The sequence below is a fragment of the Equus quagga genome, chromosome 13 (assembly GCF_021613505.1).
Source record: "Equus quagga isolate Etosha38 chromosome 13, UCLA_HA_Equagga_1.0, whole genome shotgun sequence".
NCBI lineage: Eukaryota > Metazoa > Chordata > Mammalia > Perissodactyla > Equidae > Equus > Equus quagga.
This window is the reverse complement of record NC_060279.1, coordinates 24,252,809-24,270,852: the sequence shown is the minus strand read 5'-3', so window position 1 is coordinate 24,270,852 and position 18,044 is coordinate 24,252,809. Positions and strand designations below refer to the sequence as shown.

Below are 18,044 nucleotides of genomic sequence, written 5' to 3'. Positions count from 1 at the left end.
AAAACAATGCCACTTTTCTCACTATGTAAAAATATATATAATTTAACACGTGTTATTCATGCTAATATGTAATGGGTTTCTGCACACATAGTAGGTGTCCCACCACAATTTTAAATGAATTAGTAAAGAATTATATTTTTCAACTTTAGTTTCTAATATAGTAAATATTGATAGATACAGCCCATATAAACAACAGCTCTTGGGGCTCTTTAATAAGTTTTAAGAGTGTAAAGTGTCCTAAGACCAAAAATATGAGAACAGTTAATGTAATAAATCCTAGTGGAAAACCATTTATAAACACCAAACAGCTGGGATTTTCCAAATGCTTTCTGTGACTCACAGAAATACATTTTACATTGTGATCCAGTGTACACACACATATATATATATATATTTATGGATATATAACCAAGGCAAAAGTTCCACAAATAATACTTATTCTTATGTGTAGTACATACTAGTTTCTACTCTATTGGATTTCTTTTAAAAATTCCTAGTCGCAGTCCAGTACATTGATTTCATAAACCACTCAACCACAGGTCAGGACCTGAAGTCTAAAAATTCTGGGGCTGGCCCCGTGGCCGAGTGGTTAAGTTCGCGCGCTCCGCTGCAGGCGGCCCAGTGTTTCGTTAGTTCGAATCCTGGGCGCGGACATGGCACTGCTCATCAGACCACGCTGAGGCAGCGTCCCACATGCCACAACTAGAAGAACCGACAACGAAGAATACACAACTATGTACCGGGGGGCTTTGGGGAGAAAAAGGAAAAAATAAAATCTTTAAAAAAAAAAAAAAAAGAAAATCCTGGGTGATCATTAGAACCACTTGAAAAGCTTTTAAAAATACAGATTTCCAGGGCTAAGTACTACTTACCCCTCAGTGAACAGGAAAGAGGAAGGAAGGATGAATTTATGGTTCTCCTTCCTTGGGGTGCTGCTATACGGACAGGCTGGGGTTGATATTCTTCTGGGGATTAACTGATTCTGGCCATCAAAGGAGTGAGTCATGAGAGGTACAAATTCTGGGTTCTTCAGCAATAAGTTATCCTAAGCGGAAATGTCTCCAGGCCCAGAGAAGGTGTTATGAAACGCCTGGCACGGTGCTCCTGGCCACTGTGAGTTTGCTGAGCTGTTCTAGTGGATAGGATGGTGCTGGGAAAGAAGCAGTTTTCCAGGAATCAAAAGAACTAGGTTCAGGTCACTGCCGGAGAGGCGGGGAGGACTCTGCAGCTGCGGAGGAGGGGTCTAGTATACTAGTGACTCTCTTTACGACCTTGGGCAAATCACAAACTGTCTAAACCTCTGCCTCCTTACCTGTCAAGTGGGGATAAAAATACCTGGCTCTCCGTGTTGTTTGTGAGGATAGAAGGAGGTAATGCGTGCCCCGTGCTCAGTATGTGTCTGCACACGTAGTAGGTGTCCCATGATGGTAGGTCGTTTCTTGCTGCTCTGGCCAGTGATTTGCTGTTAGAAGTTGGGCAAGTCACTTGGCTCCCAGGCACACTGGAAATGATGCCACTGCCTAGCCTACCTCCCAGGGTTGGCTCGTCGGTTCACCCCCACAACAGCAGCATGTAAATATTATTACTCACATGAGAAAACTGAGACTCCGCAAGGTTAAATATCTGGGCCGAGGTCACACAGCCCATAGATGACATAGGGGTCCCACTTCTGCAGCTGGGAGAGTATGCAATGCTGCAGCAGCTGCTGCCCAGGCCTCTTGGCTTGCTGGGTAAACTTGCTGAGGGGGCCCCTGGCTGCCTCCGCCTGGGGAGGAACGTTGCACTGTTCATCCCACAGCCAGCAGGATGGACTCTCTGGCTGAGCCTCCTATGACCACCAAGGGGGTCTTCAACCCGCCTTCTGCCAATGAGAAGGAGCTCGGTTCCCCAGACTGGCTTGTGTCTGAAGACATCTTGAAGCCTTGTGGATCAGAGTGTGTACCAGTGACGGCACCCCCACCCTCCCACTCACCTTTGCCAGCTGCCTCATGGTCTTACCACTAGTCCCAAGAAGGGAAGAAAGGGTCAGTAGAGCCCCTCCCCAGAAAGCCACTTTTACCTACTGGATTCCAACTCTCTCCCTTTCTTTTTTTTCTTTTTTTCTTTTTTTTTGAGGAAGATTAGCCCTGAGCTAAGATCTGATGCCAATCTCCTTCTTCTTTGCTGAGGAACACTGGCCCTGAGCTAACATCCATGCCCATCTTCCTCTACTTTATACGTGGGATGCCTACCACAACATGGCTTTTGCCAAGCGGTGCCATGTCCGCACCCGGGATCCGAACTGGCGAACCCCCAGCCGCCGAGAAGGGGAATGTGCACACTTAACCGCTGCGCCACGGGGCCGGCCCCTCTCTCTCTCTTTCCCTCTCTCTCACACACACACATACACACACACACAGCCTCATGAATAGTTTCTACAATAAACACCAGATAATTGTCATCCTACACAATTGTATTCTTCCAGGTTTACAAGAAACAGCTCAGATTCCATCATCTTCTCCATCTTTCCAGTTGCTATAAAATGGTATTTGCAGCGTTCTTTATAAGATACGTTTCCTCTCATCTCCAAGCATCTCCTGAATGCTGCTAAGCAGAGATGGGAAACATCTACATGATAAACCACCTTGCAACCATCTGTCTCTAACATGAGACAACATTAGGCCAACGCAATAACTCCACGGTGCCTTTGCCTCCTGTTGAGATGAAGTCCTACAGGCATGCATTACATCAGACAGTTTCAAATGCGACAGCAGAGAATTCCCGAGTCCCCCAGAAAGAGGAAGCCAGAACAGTGGTTCTCAGGCTTGGCTGCACAATGGAATCCCCTGGAGACTTTTAGAAAAACTGATGCCTAGGTCCCATGCTGCATTTCTGATTTATTGAGCCTGGAGTGCAGCTGGGCGCCAGAATATTTAAAAGCTTCCCCGATGATCCAGTGTGCAGCCAAGCTTGAGAACCACAGATCTAAAAGATCAGGCTCAAGAGCAATGATTAAAGGTCTGGGTCTGGATATTCCAGACGAGGAAGGTGACGAATGCTCTTCTGTGTGTTCCATCGACTTTCCATTATCTGTACTAATTGAACGGAAGACTGTCACAGACAACGGTCAGATCTTAAATTTGAAAGTTCCTTTATGGTTTGCAAAGCATTTGATCTTATTTTTACCTCGCCACAAGCCTGGGAGGCAGGCAGCACAGCTATGCTTATTTGATAGAGGAGGAAAAGGAGCTCAGAGAGCTGAATGATTTGCAAAGATATAAGTGGGAGAACCATTTTGTGAGAATCATATCCCAGAATTTTCAGCAGCCCAAAAGCCCAAACAATTTTATCTGCACTGCTAAACTCTTTTCTCCCCACTGAAGCAGAGCAAAATCTGTTCATGGGTAAAGGATAGGAAACCCTTTAAGAGAAGGTGGAGTGGCAGAGAGAAAACCAACCAAAATGAAAAGTTCTTCAGATAGCAGATAATGGTGAGCCAGCTTCCTACTAGGGAGAACGAGCAGCTGTTTTATATTTTTGTATGTGTGTCTACACCTGAGCAGGAGGTTGATATGGCAACAGAGGGTTAGACAGACGAGGGAACTTTCTAGCTTTCTTATCCATGAGACTGTCAGCTGGAGCCTTATATGTGGCCTGTGAAGTAAAGTAAAGTGGCGTTGGGGGGAGCCTCTGTGAATTACCTTGATATGAGATTGAAGGTAATATTAAGTTCTTTGAAAGAACTAAGATGATAGTACGATAGTCGGTAATAAGGAAAACCATTTTAATATTAAGCTATACAGATTTTCAAAGAGTAAATCTTTTGGACCTGTGAATATTTTAGGTTGCTCTCTTATTCAGAGCTACAGTAAATAGGAAGCTGATATTTTGTGGGGCCAACTTATGTATTTTCCCATCCACTGTCTTTTAGCATCTGCACCCTTGCCCTTCACTTCCTGTGGTCCTAATGGGGCTGCAATCTGGTGCCCCGGGCCCTCAGATGGGCTCACGATCCCCCAGCAATAACTGGTCCAGGGGTGGCACGCATTTCAAGCAGGGCCACTCATGGTGTATGTTGGTTACAGATCTGTAACCCCAGCATCTGCAAAGGTCACCCCCCAAATCTCTGTGGTTTAACAAATAGATGTGTATTTGTTATCCACATAAGTCCAAGGTGCCCTTCCATATGGCCATTCAGGGGCCCAGGCTCCTTCCATCTTGTGGCTCCACTCTCTTTTTGGACTTCAGAGTCTTCTCTATGAAGCCAGCAAACGGAGCAAGAGGAGAGAGAGTCACTTTTGGGAGGTTTGTATGGGCCAAGCCCGAAGGGGAGCCTTTCACATCTGCTCAGATTCCGTCGGCCAAACTCACTCACGTGGCCGCTCCCGAGGCAGGGAGGCTGAAATGCCAGCTGATGCAGAAGGAAGAAGCAGGTTTGGTGACCAACTAGCCAGGCTCTGCCCCAAGGCCTTTCTCTGGAATTGGTATATGGGTGTTGGGAGTGCTAAACAGGGGTCCTGTCAGCCTGGGGCACCAGCAGCCATCTTTCCTGGCTGCAAAGGGGGACTGTGACCACCCTAGAAGAAAAGTAAACCACCACACAGAGGGAGGCAGAGCTAGGAAATGGAGAGAGAAGGAGAGAGAGAGGAAAAAGAGGAACAGGAGGAGGAGGAAAGGAGAAAAAGGAGGGGGAGGAGGCGGAGGGGGAGGAGAAAGAGCATATTCCACTGGATGAAGTCCTTGGTCAGCAATGACCCTGGACTTGCCAGTTATGGGTGCCATCAGAGCCAGCTACGTAATTTGCAGCTACAAAAGTGCAAAATTAAATTTGGAGCCCCTTGTTAAAAAGTTATTAAAAATTTCAAGATGGTAACAGCAAAGCAAGTCTGGGGCCTTTCTGAGCTTGGGGCCCTGTGTGACTGCACAGGTCACACACCTGTCGATGCAAATAATCCACAATCAATCTATAAATCAGAATTTGGGTGAGTTTATTATGAGCAAGTTCTGAGGAGTATAGCCTGGGGGGGCTTCCTTCCTGGGGGAAGGAAGCACACCCAAGAAGTGGGGTGTACAGAGTGGTTATATACTGTCTTGGAACAAAGAGCGTATGTCACATATGATAAGAATGTCTCTTTTACTACTGTCACAAGATCCTTAGCTGACCCAGCAGGTCGGTTGTCAAGAGGTGAGAACAGCACGTCAGTAATTAATCCTAGGTTTCTAGGAAGAGATGCTTATCCTTCAGGAAATTCCAACATGGGGGGAAGCCACATCCTTATCTTTAAGGGCATCATTCTTGGCTTTGGGACATTGTAAATGTTTAAAGCAGATGTACAGTGCATGCTCAACAGGCCCCACCAGGCCCTTTTGGAAAAACAAGTTCAGGCCAAATTAGTTTTAAACCAAATGGCTTCCTCATATAATCCAATATATCCTATTGCTTGTCATTTATTTATCACACTTATGAAGCTGGTCTTGGGGGTCACAAATGCCCTTTGGTGCTTCTGCCAGTTCAATCTGAGTTTCTCTCACCAGCAACTAAAAACTCCTGATTCATACAACAGCATTGCCCTGGACTCTGTGCCAAAGAGATTATAAACCCTCCGATTTTGGAAATTATAATAAATCTGCAGTGTGCTTATGACTCCTGGCATGGAGCTCTGTATACAGTGGATGTCAATAAGTGTTGATTAAGTCGGTCTTGCCTGGAGGCAGGAGTCAGGGCCAGGCTGAGCTCTGGAGGTTTGTCCTGGTTCTAGGATTCTATGAATTTGCTGCAAGATGTACATGTCTTTTGGCAAAAGATATGTCCCCCTAGAATGTGTGTATACTTTAGTGTTTTGTAAACTAAATCCTATTTTCAGTGCTTACCCATTGAAGAACTTTGTGGGGAATCATTTTGCCAGGTCAAGAAAAGTTCCTTTCAAAAGTACACATTCTCCAAAATCCGTTTGCTTAAAGTGAGGGACATGCAAGCTGTCACCTAACCCCCTGTTCTCAGTCCCCCCAATAAACACCTGCTCTAACAGCAGTAGCCAAGGGTCCAGCCCTGCCCCAGGACCTCTGCACACCGCCCAGCCCTCGCCTCCAGACAAAATCAAGGTTTCACCAAAGAGGGTGACTCACACATCCACCCCATTTCTGGACCCTGATGGAGTCATTGGGTGAGGTGGCCCTCTGGGGCTTCCCTTAGGGAAATGTTCCCCGTCATTGGGTTCTGAGGCCCAGGAAGAGTGAATTTAAGCATTTATGACTATCTGCCCTGACTGGAGTTGGCCTAGGCCCGAGCACAGGGAAAGGACAGTATTCCCTGGAGTCATTCCACCTCTCTCTCCACAGAGAAGCTGTTTCTAGGGAGGTCAAAATGCTAAGCAGAAGTGTTTCTCTCAAGGCTCACATTGAACAAAGAAAGGCACCAGCAAAATAAGGGATTCTAGCAATCTGGATTCATTTGGAGACCACACACACCAGGGTCATTTTTACCAAAAGTGCCCTTGGGAAATCCCACCGCCTCCAGGAAGCCTTCCAGAGTAATTCAGAGAAGAGCCAAAAGCTCAGTGTTGTCTTATCCGGCTGGATCATTTACAGGTGACCACACCCCTGCCCCATCTCCTCTGTGATTACTACACATACAGGTGCTCAGCAAATATTTGATGAATGAACGAACGAACGAATGAATGAATTCTTAAGGAGTGTATTGACCATTCACCATGTGCCAGGCACATCTTGGGAGATACAAACTGAAACCAGACATGGACCCTGGTCTCACAGAGCTTACAATCTGATGAGTGATATAGATACATCAGGAATGTCTCGATGTTCAATCACAGCTGCACCCTGCCCAGCTGGGGTAAGCGCCAAGTTGATGTCCACAGGCACCCATCCCTTAAGCACAATGTAAAGTACCTATCGTGTGCCCAGAAGGAAGAGATGCAGAGATGAAAGACGTGCTTAAGCTCTTAAGGATTTCACAAACTACTAGAGGCAGTGAACAGTGGGGAGGGGGCGGGAATGAACAGATAACCACGTATATTTACATCACTGTGTGGTAAGCACAGGATGCGGATTTTTCGGGCTCTTCTGAGGGCGCATAAGGATCTACAATGCCGAGATGCAGTGTAGCAGGCGGAAGGAGCCCAGGCTTCCGAGGCAGGCCATTGCCTGTAACCTGAGACAAGACAATGCACCTCCCGTCAGGGTCAAGATCAAATGAAACAAGGTGGGTGAAAGCACTTTGTAAATTGTAAAGTACCATTCAAACAAATGTTAAGGAGTCAAATTGTAAAGTACCATTAATACAGGAATTTTCTTGATGAGAAAGCCATTTCTGTCCACGGCAACATAGTTGGACTGGCTTATTTGGATGAAAGATGTATTTCTCCCGTCCCTTTTGCTCTTTGGAGCAGCTTCTCTGCCTCATGGCTTGATTTCTTTTCTACTACGGAGAGGCTGACCTCACTGTATGCCCTCTGTCCTGAGTTCCGGGGCCTAGACGTTTAGAGAGAGCCTAGCAGAGGCCCCAGCCTGCAGCAGGGGCCAGAAGCGGCTTCTAAGCTGTTAGCCTCAGCACTCAGCTGACACGGAGAGGAACGGCTTGTTCCTGGAATGGAATTCTCCCCGCAGCAGATCCCAGCTGGGAGGGGAAACCGGGCTGGAGAACTTCAAAGCCGGACTGCGGAGCTGCGGGAATGTTGCATCTGTTCCAGCAAAGGAACTGTAACTGGAATCAAACCAAAAACAATCAAATGTGCTAGAAAACACTCCAGCCTCCATTGTCTCGTGAATTCCCTTCTCAGTAACGTAAAAACTCTTGAAGATCTTTAGAAACCTCAAAAAATCATTGTGCTGCTTTTGACTTGAATATGATAAAGTCATGATTTTTGGTAAATGTTCTGATTTTTAGATTAGCACTACTAAATAAAATAATACTAATCTAATACAATATGTAACAATATAAAAACAAACAGATGCCCATTTCCCCATTTAACAAATGATGCCACGTGTTAAATTAACTTAACATAACTGTCTAAAAGTGTCTTGTCAATGAATACGTTTTGAGATAACATACTGTGTTTTGTTGGGGAGCCAAATGCATATGAAGACAGACTGAATTTCGCTACATGTTGAACGATGGCATCAAAAACAGACATAAACATTTTCATTACCTACTAACGGAATTCTGGAGATTCCCCCTGAGTTATTTTGACAAACTTTAATGTTTTGTTTCTAAACGGCAAGAAAAGAGGAGAAGGTTTTAGGTTGTTCTTTGCAAGCACATCTCAGAAAATAAAACACACAGACATGGACAGTATTTTCATCAAATGAAAAGTCAAATTAGATATATTGTCACTATTGATTTTTAACATTACTTTTCAAGGGATTAGAGAACCTTAGTGGCTGTGGAAGAATTTTAATCAAATAAACATAACAAGGATCTGAGTAAAGAGCATCTTTAGGCTAATTTGCAGAATTATTATCATTTATGTGCAGCCATAACTTACTGCATAGACACTAACCTTCCACAAGCACTCTAAGTTTAAACAAAACGTCAAAATCGACTATAGTGGAGCCATTTTAAAATGGAGTTGGAGCCACCTTTCCAGAGAAACCGCCTCGCTGTCTTGAAACTTGGACTGGCCCAAAGTGACAATTGTTTTACAAGCAAGTGTTTGAGAAGTCGGCAGGAGAACCAACATCCTGATCACAAAGACTGGGGATAGCGGACTTTCTGAAGAGAGAATCAATAGCCAATCAATGTTTAGCCAAGACTAGCTCTCTGCCTCCAACTCCAGTTAAAATTCTTTTGTAATACAATTTCCCTTCTTTGCCTTTAAAAGCCACTGACTTTTACCCCCTAGCAGGACACTATTTGGGTTTCTACCTGACTCTGGGCTCCTTGAATTGCAATTCTTTGACCAGATAAATGCTTCGCCTCTTAAACTGGTTTCTCTTTTTGTAGGCTGACAAATACTTCATTGTGGAATTAAATAAACACACTATGACCCAGTACCAAAAAAAATTACAACTTTCTTGTCAATGTGTGGGGCTTGATTCAATCCTCAAAGAAATAAACTGCAAAAATCATTTGTTGGAAATAGGGAAATTTAAATGTGGACTGGGTATTAGCTGATATTAAGAAATTACTGCTAAGAGGGCTGGCCGTGTGGCCCAGTGGTTAAGTTCACACACTCTGCTTTGGCGACCTGGGGTTCGCTGGTTTGGATCCTGACTGTGGACCTACACACTACTCATCAAGCCATGCTGTGGCAGCATCCCACATAGAAGAGCTAGTCCGACCTGCTACTAGGATATGCAACTATGTGCTGGGGCTTTGGGGAGAAAAAAAACTGGGAAGATTGGCAACAGATGTTGGCTCGAGGACAATCTTTCTCACCAAAAAGCATTAAAAAAAATTGGTGATATTTTATCTTCCTCAAGTATTAAAAAAAAAAATTACTGCTATTTTGTTGGGAGTGATATTACTGTACTGTAGTTACATAGGAAAATTTCCTTATTCCTTTGCAGTGCATACTGAAGTATTCGGGGTGATAGGTCATGATGTCTGGGATTTATTTTAAAATACTTCACACAAAAATAAATAAAGCAAATATGGCAAAATGTTATAACTATTAAGCACTGGGGATGGGCATATGGGGATTCCCTACACTTCTCCCTCTACTTTTCTGTGTGTTTGAAAATTTTCATAACAAGTAAAAAAAAACCCCCAAAATCCATAAAGTGAAATAAAATGTGACCTGTTGTCCAATGCCCACTGGCTCCCTCTAGTGGCTAATGGTGTCCAGCTGCATGCAAATAGAAGCCCAGGTGAGTCTTGAGCGTGCCCAATCCGTCCCCTCCAACTGCCACCAGCACTATCACACACTCACAGGAGGCTCTTAAACTCTTTTGTTCTTTTATTTGTTGCTATTGGGTTTTTAAAACTAGAAATTGAGACGGACATCATTACTCTCTTTAACGACCGAAATTCAAAGGAGCAACTCTTGGCCCTTCGAAAGTTTTAGCACCACCAATTGGTATTTGCTGCCAAAGGACTTCCGGCATCTGAGGCTGGCAGCTTCTGTCTGCCTTGATGGAGGTGGACAGCGAAGGTTTTCATGGGTGGCCAGGTTCTTAAAAAAGAACATGATGTTGAAAGCCTCAGGTCTTCTCTTGGGGGAGAACAGGTAACATGCAGGGTGGTGGGGAAGGAGGAAAACAGTAGGCATTCTCTCAGCCGAACTCCTCTGAACGCCCCCAGGATGACCCTGACACTCCATTCCCTCAGAAAACATGCTGACCACACCCAGGGTGCCCAGAAAGCTCACAGAGAGTCGATCCTTTCTAGCTCTCCCCAACACTTTTGCCCCTACCAGCTGAGTTGTCTGCTTACCAAGGCTCGCTTCTGTTTGTTTCAGACCTTGTTTAGGATGGTTGTTCTCACTGTTATGATTAAAGTACACATGAGTTCTACACAAACCTAAGTGTAGGACTCCCATCAGACAACCCACACATGTCACAACAAAGGGAACACAGCTTGGACCCACATTAAAAGTTTGGCAATCAAATGAACTTGTTTATGTCTTAAAGTACACAAGATGTTTAAGGTGTATATTTTTATTTAAGTGATTCTCAACTTTTATCGATTATGTTAATGAGTCAATCAACTCCTTTATCTTGACAGTGTTGGATAAGAGGTTTTCCACCATTCCATGATTCTCTGTCTAGATCTGAGTGAAAATAATCCAAAACGAGATCATTAAAAAAAATTTTTTTTTCCACTAAGCTTGGTCAGAGAATACATGGATTCTCCCCCTGCTGACTTATCTCCTCCTGGCATTTTATATAGACTAATATTGAGATCCACTTATATTTTCTGAGCCTGCATTGATAGTTGGGGGCACTATCCCCACCCTACCCTCCCCACACCCCGCTTCAGCCCAGTGTGTGGGGAGGCCACCTGGCCTTCCAGATTTGCCATGGGTGATGCACACATTGGAGAATCCACATGCCCATCACCAAGGTCGAACTGTGTTAGAGATGGAAGGAGAGTGAAGACTGTAGGGAGACTCTTCTAGAACATTTCACTCAGGTGCCTTGAAGTCAGTTAGAGATTTGGGCATCCCTTTCTCTGTGGAAAACCAAACAGCAGTCATGATCAGAAGCAGAAGAGACCCTGAAATCAGAAAGCTGGGCTCTCCAGAGCAGCAAGTCAGAAGACCTTGAAGTTTAGTCTCTGGAAGGAGCTACTAGGGACTGACCACCTCCCATGTGAGGACACTAAGAGCAGTCTACCTCCACCCCCAGCTACCTTAGACCCCCATGCCGATGCCAAGAGGTGGGTCAGACTACAGGCCGTTGGAGACATAGCCCTCGGACCTGTCCCTTCATAGCCCAGGGCTCAAGGACTCAGGGGCAGAGACTATGCATACAGGAACAGCCTCACTGCCCACGGGGGTCTGGCTGCATTTTAAGGTGGAAGAAGCCTGGCCCTCTCTGAGCCTCAATTTCCTCATTCACTAGTGGAGGATAGTGGACCTAGTGATCTCTGTGGTGCTTACAGCTCCGCCACCCATGAAGCTGTGACTCACCTGCAGGGGTGGGACAGCCAGTCACCTGCAGAGAATGGACACTACTCAACAGGTCCCTCATCATTCCTCAGGGAGAGCGGGTGAATGGGACATCCCGGAAGTTGGGATGAGAGCCCAGGTCTTGGCAAAGAGGCAGAGCAGCTCTTTCCCTTCCAGACAGAAGCAGAAGACGGGATGGGGCTGTGGTCTGTGTGCCAAGACCCTGGATCTCCGTGAGGCAGGGAAGGGGCTGCTCCAGCCATCTGTGCAGGGGAGGGAGGGGACCCCACTACATCTCCAAGCCCTGACTCTGGGCCTGGTGGCAAGTGGGAGAGGGTGGGTGGAGAGGGGTTGCTCCATCTTACAGAAGTGGCGTGGGAGGGGGCCGCCTCTGCGGTCTCCTCATCAGGGTCGAGGGGGGAGGTTCCAGGACCGGGGACCCGTCACCGGCCTATCATGCCCTCCCACAGGTGGCTCGGCTCCTGGGCAGGGGAGGGGGGCTCAGTCCTCTTTGGGCGCCCGGAACTCGGGCATGCTCCAGGCCCGGGGCGGCGGCGGCGTGTCCCGCTCCACGTCCTCCGAGATGGTCCGGATGTCACTGGCGAAGGGGGAGATGCGCGCGCGCGTCTTGAAGGTGCCCAGGCTGCCGCGGGGCCGCAGGCTCCACTGCCGCGTCAACTTGTGGGCCTCCTCCTCCTGCTTCATCCTCTCCAGGACTTCCTGCAGCACCGAGCGGAAGAGCCGGGCCACCTCCTGCACCTCGGGCTCGAGCTCCGCCATCAGTTGCCGGAACCTGGGCGCAGAGAGGGAGAGGCCCCATGGGGTGAGTCACCCGGACGTGGCACGTGGCCGGTGCATCCCGTGGTCAATTCCCATTTCCTCCACTTCCCCACTTCTCCCCAAGTGAATCAGGAACCACCCCACCTCCCTATTGCTCCAGCCCATCTTAAGTTCAAATCTCAGCTCTGCCGCTTCTGGCCTCCGTGAGCCTCCGCTTCCTCATCTGTAAACTGGGGTCATAGCTTCCTCTTTGTGAGGTTTAATGAGCTCACATAACGTAAAGATCCTGGCGTTCGCTTCAGGTTATGATGCCAGAGTAGTAAGGGGAGCCCCCTGCTACGCCCGCCTTACAGACGTGAGGCTTTCTGACTCACCCTCTCCCACTCCTCTGCCCACTGGCCAGAGGGAGCGCTCTGAAATGTGGATCTGATTATGTCACCGCCCTGTGATACTCCTACTGTAGCTCTGCACCACCTCCTGAGTGAGGGTGAGCTGTATGGCCATGCACTCCAGGTCCCATGCCACTCGCCCCCCCCCCCCCATCAGGCTGCGCTCCAGCCAGGAAGAATCACATGTGGTCCCCCACAGCCCAGGTTCTCCTGGGTCCCTGTGTGTGTCCTAAGCCATTTCCTCTGCCGTTAAAATGCCTTTGCTTAGAGCTCAAGAACGAACGACAGGTAGCAAGGCCATTTCATACCTGGTTTCCTCCACCATATATATTAGTGTCAGTATTTCTCAAACTTTCCAGCAGTGACATGAGACAGGAAATGTGACAGGACAATCATTACCATATGTGTGTTCCCAGCCTCCCCCTCATTTATGAGGTTTGGTTTGCCAGCTTAGAGTCGCTTATCAGCACCACCCCCCATGACTCACCCCACCCCTGTCCCCAGGATGCTTCTAGAACTAGATACATTTTAGGGGCCTTCCATGGTATAGAATGAGCAAAATGGGGGGAGGGTAAGATTCTCAGCCTGGAGGAAGAAGGGGGAACCGGGTTAAAAAGACTACAAAATCTAAAGGAGTGTAGATAGGACTGGAGAAGAAGGAGTTCTTAAGGGGAATTTCGAAGAAAAATGTGTAACAGTGGTGACATCCATTGGTTAAAGAGATGGGTGAGGGAAGATGTGGGGAATCTAAGGGGGGATTTTAAAGTCTTTTTTGGTGGATTTATATTCCACTGCTAGTGTTTGAGAAATACGGTTAAAGAACTTGAGATACTTTTGAAATTATTTTCAGATGTTGGATTATGCTTCTTTGATTTCAAACATGAATCCAACTGAGACGGGACCATGTGGGTCACAGCTTTATTAAGGTTACATTTATATTCAGGGACATAGTTGTACCCAAGCTCTAAATCTCTAAATGTTCAGTGCTCAGGGCTCTGAACTCTTCTCTCTCTCACACACACACACACACTCACACTCCTCAGGCAAGCTAGAATGAAAGATAGTGTGAAATAGAATAATTGAGAAGCCGGTTTTGGAGACGTGATCTGGGAAAACCTCTCTAAGAAGGTAATATGGAAGATGAACTGATGGAGGAGGAGCCAGCTATGTTAAAATCCAGGAGAATAGCAACCCAGGCAGGGAGCTCAAAGGCCTTGGCTTCCCTCCTATAGAAACTCATGTGCCTCCAGGAGCCGCCCCCTGCCTCCCTTTGAACCCCCAGCCCGCCTGGTGTTCCACAACTTCTTTCAGATTCCTGCTCCTGCCTTGCTCCTTCTAACACATAACTGGGTCATCCAGCCTCCTGGCTCCAGTCCTGGTGGCCTCAGGCCCCTGCCATTGCAGCCACCCTCCCTGGAGCCTGCAGCCCAACAGTTGGTCCCCGTGCCAGTACCTGAGGATGGCCGGCCCACAGTAGGATGGGTGGATCTTGGCGCAGACACCCTCTAGCTGCAGCCGCTCCCCAGGGCTGAGGTCGTAGGCGGGCCGGGGCGCACTGGCCAGCCAGCTGTAGTCTACCCCGGTGCAGATCTTCCTGACCGCATTGCTGCGCTCCCGCTGCTGCCGCTCAGCCTCTCGCATCTGCCCCGCCAGCTCCATCATGAGGGTCTCCAGCACCATCTCCGCCGGGCTCCGGGACGACAGCCGTGGGGGGGCCTCATTCCATCGGAGCCATGGGATGAGGGACATTGCCCCCCAGGCCCTGCTGAGACGGGGCAGGAGTGTGTCTTCCTTGGGCCCCTCTGTCAGTTAGGGTGGGGTGAGTAAGCGGGAGGGAGGAGAGCTGGGACCCAAGTGGGAAGATCTGCTTCACCCTCACAGCTGGGTGGCCTCGAGTGAGTTGCTTAACCTCTCTGAGCAATCATTTCTAATTCTGTAAGACAAGATAGAGCTGTTGTGAGAAGCAGTTGTGAATAAACTTGGGACACTCTGAACACCACATAAAAGTAAGATTCTCTCATGGTTATAAAGATCCCTAAAGCATCCGGATGACTGAGCCCAGAGAAACTGCCTCCAGAATGTCTGCTAACCCCAAACAAAGCAAGAAAAAGACTGTATACGGCTGAGCACAAACTTATTGCTAGGAGTTAAAGAGAAAAAAATACACACGCACACATTGGAAACAGGTGATACAACCCGTGTCAGCCTAATAGGAAAACACCCTGAGTTCCTAAATGCCCCAGCCTGTTGCTGGAGGAAGCTTAGACTTGTATGGGGTTGACATTATCTGGCAAAAGATATAACTTACCCACCATTCATTCATCCATCATTCATTCACTTATTCATAAGTAGGAGTCAAGCACTGTGTACACATCTGTGGAAGAGCACAAATGGGAAAGAACCTAAGGGACCCTGCTCCCCAGCAGAGACAGGACGTGAGTAAACACCACAACAGTGGTAGAAAAAAGTAAAGGTGACTGGTGAGGCACAGAGTCAGTATGGATGGGGGAGAAATGGAGGGACTCTAGGTGATGAAAGGCTCACAGAAGGCTTTGTGGGTGAGAGCAGGCTTGGGGTGAGTGTGGGCTTCAGACACACAGACTGATGGAGAAGGTGTCACAGGTGTAGGACCCCACCCTGGTACAAGGTGAGACGTGTGCAAGGAGCATCCGGTGCAAGACCCTAACTCATCATCGTACTCCCACAGGGTCCTGTTCAAATATGGGTTTGGTGAATGATTGACTGACTAGATGAATGAACAGATGGATGGATGGATAGACGACGGATGGATGGATGAATGGATGGATGGATGGATGGATGGGTGAATAAGCTGCCATCTCAGGCGTGCCCCACTGCCTGTCAGAAGTGGGTTTATACCTCTGACAACAGTGAATTTGAGCACCATTCCTGGGCTAAAACCTGAAGTGGCTATTCAGGGTGCCCCACCTCCCCTTTTGATGCCTTTTCCTCCTCCAAGGAGCTCCCCCTTCCATGCACTGATGGCTGTCTTCCTGCCTAGACTCTGGATGCAGAGAAAAGATTCTATGAACTCAGTCTCAACAACGTGGCTGTGAGACGTGTCACCTCCTGAGGACATGCACATTTTTAGGCAGCCCTCCCACCACCCTGCACTCACAATGCTTAGCCCAGAGAAATGATTTGTTAATGCTGGAGAGTCAGACACCAATGGGAAAATTGTTGTGGGGTAGCAGTAGCCTTCTGGAGTGCACAGATCAAACCTCCCACTTCCCCAGGGAGACTTGAACAACCAGTTCCCTCAGCAATCAGCATAACTGGGAAATCTCAACATTTTCATCCTCCACTTAGCCTAAGCCTATCACACTGGGGGCCTCAGATTACACCCGGACTCCTTCCTGGGAGGTTTGGAGGGAAGGAAGGACCATCAGACCCTGATCTTGGGGGTAAGGAGTAATTAGGATCTTTTCTTCTCCCTTAAGTGCTTCATGAGTCCAGACTAATGAGGTCAGGCAGCAGTGTGGGGAGGCGGTGGGGGATAGAGATGGGCTGTGTTCTGTCCTGAGAGCTGTGAGCACCAGAAGCCTCCCCCTAAGGCCAAGGGATTCAGTCAGTTCAGGCAAAACGAGACATCGTCACTGAACGTTTCCTTTCCTGGAGCATCTGTGTTTTTAAAAGTACACAGGTCAGGTTGATGCTTAACACCAAAAGAGGGAATGGGGTCATTTCAGGTGTTCAATCAAGCCCACTGAAGGTACTCCGGGTATGAAGGGGTCAGCAGTTCCCGCAGGGGCATCTGACTACGCTGGGCCTTTTCACAGCTCCATCCTTTGTCAGTGTCCCTCCTTCTGCCTCGAGACTTAGTTCTAGGGTCAGCTCTCCTCTGAAGCTTTCCTGCCCCTCCCACCTCACAGGTAGGGGTGACCACGCTTTACCTTGTACTCTGTACAGACATTTTTCATAGTGCCAGGAACACTTTATGGAGCATGGCTATCTACCTGCCCCCACACTGTGTATCCTATTTGGGCAGGCAGGGTGCCCTATGGATCTTTCCATCCCTGGCGCTGGGTAGTAGTGCAGAAAGTGCTTGATAGATGCCAAACAAATGAGTGAATAAAGGAATGAGTAGATGAACAAAAGAATAAATGATGAATAAATTATGGTTACGTTGTTACGGCTGCATCAAGGAGCAAGACCCACAGATCTGACCCACTCTGAATAAAAGAGCATTTGTTGGAAGCCATTGGAAGAGTCTCTCCTCTGGTCCCCATGGCTCTGCACTCCCCGTCACTCAGAGATCCCTCCAAGATCCCATGAGACCTGACAGGGGCCTGGGCAGCCCCTCTACTTAGTTATCAAGGGAAGGGCTGTGTGTGTCCCTGTAACAGAGCTGACTTTCTGTTCTATCCTTAAGGTGGTCTTTAGGGGCGTAAGTACTGTAAACTTTACTGAAAATATTACCTGAGGATGAGATATTGGGCTGAGAGTGGTGGGGTCAGAGGTCACATGAGATCCCCCTGCCAGAATGGTGCCCACCTCTCCTTGCCACTGAGCCTCACCCTATGACACCTCGAAACCTGGACCTGACCCTCATTCCCCAGGAAGACTTCTTTGGTTGACTCCCCTCAACCACCCACCCCAAATTGCCCCCACTATCACTAGACCACACTGCTCCTGCCCCTGAATGCCTGGCACCCAACCCTGAGCTTCATCAGCTTGGAAGATGATTGAATGAGGAACAGACTGGTGAGGCTTGAGGCAGAGGGATGTGATGCCCTTGAACAATCTCCTAATATAACCTGCCACATACTCTCTCCCCCGAGAGCACCCTCAACCACCTGTCACATCCCTACTGAATGACCCTAACCCTAACTACGCCCAACCCACCGGAGGCTTCCCAACCCAGCTCTGCAACCACTCCATTCTGTGGAAATGATCATTCCTTGGTTTCCATTAGACCACACTCCTTGGTCTACTCCTCTCTGTGTCTACCTCCTGCCTTGGTCTACTCCTGCCTTGGTCTACTCCTGCCTTGGTCTTCCTCCTACCTTGGTCTACCCCTATCTTGGTCTTCCTCCTACCTTGGTCTACCCCTGCCTTGGTCTACCCCTACCGTGGTCTACTCCTACTTTGGTCTTCCTCCTACCTCGGTCTACCCCTGCCTTGGTCTACTCCTGCCTTGGTCTTCCTCCTACCTCGGTCTACCCCTGCCTTGGTCTACCCCTGCCTTTATCTTCCTCCTACATTGGTCTACCCCTGCCTTGGTCTACCTCCTGCCTTGGTCTTCCTCCTACCTTGGTCTCTCTTACCTTTGTCTACCTCCTACCTTGGTCTACTCCTACCTTTGTCTGCC

The 18,044-nt window shown here is 48.0% G+C and overlaps 1 protein-coding gene across 3 annotated transcripts in view; it reads right to left on the bottom strand.

Annotated features, from left to right (window-relative positions):
• Positions 1 to 11,839: 11,839 nt before the first annotated feature.
• The window catches only part of RD3 (RD3 regulator of GUCY2D), a 9,388-nt gene continuing 3,183 nt past the window's right edge, over positions 11,840 to 18,044 (bottom strand). For all 3 annotated transcript variants that reach the window (XM_046680241.1, XM_046680242.1, XM_046680243.1), the window contains exons 3-4: positions 14,169 to 14,648; positions 11,840 to 12,339 (exon numbers count right to left, since the gene is read on the bottom strand). In XM_046680241.1, coding sequence (XP_046536197.1) covers positions 12,048 to 12,339; positions 14,169 to 14,464 — 588 coding nt within the window. In that variant the 5' untranslated portion in view covers positions 14,465 to 14,648 and the 3' untranslated portion in view covers positions 11,840 to 12,047. The remainder of the gene's footprint in view (positions 12,340 to 14,168; positions 14,649 to 18,044) is intronic.